This window comes from Fukomys damarensis, unplaced genomic scaffold (assembly GCF_012274545.1).
Source record: "Fukomys damarensis isolate Sample0158 unplaced genomic scaffold, DMR_v1.0_HiC HiC_scaffold_19, whole genome shotgun sequence".
Taxonomy (NCBI): Eukaryota; Metazoa; Chordata; class Mammalia; order Rodentia; family Bathyergidae; genus Fukomys; species Fukomys damarensis.
The window spans coordinates 56,960,403-56,963,698 of NW_022900931.1; the positions used below are offsets into that span (position 1 = coordinate 56,960,403).

Sequence of the window (3,296 nt, forward strand, 5' to 3'; positions counted from 1 at the left end):
GGCTGCGGCGGACGTAAGGGACAAGGGGGTCAGGCACACGGTGGCTGCGGTCGCAGAGTCCCGGGAGGCGGGCCCCAACACCACTAGGTGCACCGGACCAGAGGTGACGGCAGTGGTGCGCTCCCCGGGAGCGGGCGCAGCCTCCTGTGCGGGAGGAAGAGGCGATGCAACCGGCTTCTCCACCGGTTTCTCTGCGCTTCGGGGCCTCCGCGGGCTCTGCAAGACAAGACATCGGGTGGGGACCATCAGGGACGAACTCCAAGGGGCATTATTTCCGCAGGAACTAAGTGCTGGGGTCAGTCTCTAGGGTGATTTCCCCCAGGAAAGGCCAGAGTTCAGATAGGAACTTCCCTTCGGAAGGAACAGCTGAGGGGCAGACTCCAGGAGGGATTTTCCAGCCTGGGGTGGTGGTGCACGCCTTTAATTCCAGAACTCCGGGCGGCTGAGGCAGGAAGATCACAAAAATCAGAGAGAGTCCTGCCTAGATATTCAATGACTTAGTGAGACTGTAGCCAATCAATCAAAGGGGCTGGGACTGTAGCTCAGAGTAAAGGCCCTGATTTCAGTGCCCAATACCAAGATGAAGAAAAAAATAGACTACCCTCAGGGGAGAAGAGCTGGGGACCAAATTCCATGAGTCATTTGCCATTTCTCAAGTGGGAAAGGCTGGAGGTCAGACCTTCCCCCCTCACCTGAGCCGGCTGTGCCGGGGAGAAGATGGAGGGCACCGCGTCCGGCCGCAGGTAGCGCACGCCCCAGCGCCACTGGAAGCAGGAGGGCGTGAAGTGCTCGCTGCATAAATGCTGGTGGCAGCTGGGCACCCAGTGTTCTCGGCCCATGTGCCGGAGCCAGGCCTGCAGCCGTGAACCGTCCTTCAGGGGGAACCTGCAAGGTGGCAGGGCTGGCGGGTCAGTGCCACGTGTCTCCAACCAATGTTCCTGAGGCAACCTACACCTGAGGCTCCTGGGCGCCAAGCCTGGGCCTCCCATAGGCCAGGAATTGGCCCTGCTCCCCTCCACCCTGGGCTTTTTGTACCTCACAAATCCCATTCCTGGGCTCCACCTTCTAAGAGGCCACAACCAGCCCTCTCCCAGCTCTGCTGTCTCTCTTATCCAGCCTCCTCCTTCCTGGTCCTGCTGCCCACTGCCACCTGTTTGCTCCTGCACATGAACCCAAAGATGCAGTCTATATGATCAGGTATCTAGAATGAGAGGCATCTGCGGTCAAGTTGAAAACTGTTTTCCACAACCAATAACTGTGAGTGAGAGTGAGGGTTATACATTAAGAGAGATTTCAGAAACATCAGCTCAAAGGCAGGATGGAGCCCAAGGATGACGTGGACCATGTTTGCAACTAACCATTCAGTAAAAAGCCATTTTGGGGCTGGGGATTTAGCTCAGTGGTTCTGCCACCTGCCTTGCAAGCGCAAGGACCTGAGTTTGATCCCTGGTACCCCCCCCAAAGAAGCCATTTTAAAGTCAGTCATGGTGGTGCACACCTGTAATCACAGCAGTCTGGGAGGCTGAGGCAGGAGATTGCAAGTTCAAGTCCAACCTGGACAACACAGGGGAACCCTGTTTCTAAATAAACAGTAAAATGGGATGGGGATGCAGCCCAGGGCAGAGAGGGACAGAGGGACAGGGAGAGAGGGAGAGAGGGAGGGGAAAGCAAAGCAAAGCAACAAGCAAGCAAGCTAGCTGGCTCCTGGTCTATCCATTGGTGATATTGCAAAGCAGCTGGGAGAGACATGGAATAACACTGCCTCAGAGGACAAAAAGGCCACTAAACTGAAGGAAAAATGTGAAACGGATACCGTTGCTGCATCCGAGCTCAGGGAAAGCGTGACATAGGGGGTCACCAAGACTGGTAAGATAAAGAGGAAGACAAGGGTGATGAAAAGGAGGGAAAAGATGGTGGAGATGTTAATGATGAAAGAGTTCATTCTAGCAGTCTTTTCTTGCCTATATAGTATTCAACTCCATCACCATTGTATACAACTACCTTCCTTTAAAAAAAACTGATATGTAAGGCTGTGTAGGATGTTTTAAATTGTACAGGTTTTGTGTTTTTGTTCTTTGTTGTTGTTGTTGTTGTATAGTTAACACTACGGAATGTGCCTTTCGAAAGTCCTGTCCTGAAGTCACTCTCAGTAGTCACTAACTTTGCCTAGTAGAGTACAAGGGTTGTAGACTGACATGAAAATTCAGTGTAGTTCTTGGTGCACAGCAGAAATTAGTTATATGTGAGGATGGTAGTGTTTTTTACTTTCACTTGTCTGATGCAGTGTATACAATATTATTGATCTGTTAGGTAACCCTCTGTAATTGACAAAAAAAAAAAGTTGCAGCTGCTCTGTTGACATTCTGAATTCTAAGTAAATACAATTTTTTAATTAAAAATGAATTTTTAAAAAGTGAAGGGCCAGGATTTAGCTCAGTGGTTCTGCCACCTGCCTCATAAGTGAGCATTAGGTCCCGAATTTGACCAAAATTTTTTTAAAAAGTGAATTAGCTGGAAGACTGGGAGTGCATGTAGGTCAGTGGTAGTGCATTTGCTTAGCAATGCCAGGCCCTAGGTTCCATCCCCAGTGCCCTCCACACACAGACACATATACACATATACAAAGCTGGGTATGGTAGCATATGCCTGTAATCCCAGCGCTCTGGGAGGCTGAGGCAGTAGGATCACAATTTTCAACTCAGCTTGGGCAACTTAGGAAGACTTTGTCTGAAAAAAAAAAAGGGCTGGTGATGTAGCTCAGTGAGAAGGGCCTGGGTTCATTTTCCAGTGCTAAAAATAAAAATGTGCTCCACTGTTCTTGTTTGCTGGTGTCAATTGTCCCCAACATCTGTTCTTGCTCCCATAGATAGCAATACATTCTCTGCTTATACCTGGGCTTAAGGCTACTCACACTGAAGTCCTCACTTTGCAGCCTCATTTGTAGTTGCAAGAGACCACATGACTATGTTCTGCCTAATTTGTTCTGCAGCGCCCGCTTGAAAATTTATGAAACCTATGAAACTGAGACATTAAATGTTTACCTTAAGATGCTGAATTTGGGGAAGAGTTTGTTTAGTGGCATTACCTTTAAGTATTAAAAATACCTAAAAGAGAAACTTTATGCCACAAATGAAATAGAAAACCAGTATCAATAGCATAAATGAAGTTAGCCATAAAAATATCAGAAATTAGGGCTGGGGACTTAGCTCAGTGGTTCTGCCACCTGCCTCACAAGCATAAGGACCTGAGTTCTATCCCCAATACCAAAAACAAAACAAACAAAATTATATATATAT

At 48.5% G+C, this 3,296-nt stretch overlaps 1 protein-coding gene across 1 annotated transcript in view; it reads right to left on the bottom strand.

Moving 5' to 3' along the window:
- Thap8 (THAP domain containing 8) overlaps nt 1–3,296 on the bottom strand; it is a 13,629-nt gene that overhangs the window by 4,091 nt on the left and 6,242 nt on the right. The window contains exons 2-3 of the mRNA XM_033765983.1: nt 693–885; nt 20–216 (exon numbers count right to left, since the gene is read on the bottom strand). Of these exons, the coding sequence (XP_033621874.1) occupies nt 20–216; nt 693–885 (390 nt within the window). The remainder of the gene's footprint in view (nt 1–19; nt 217–692; nt 886–3,296) is intronic.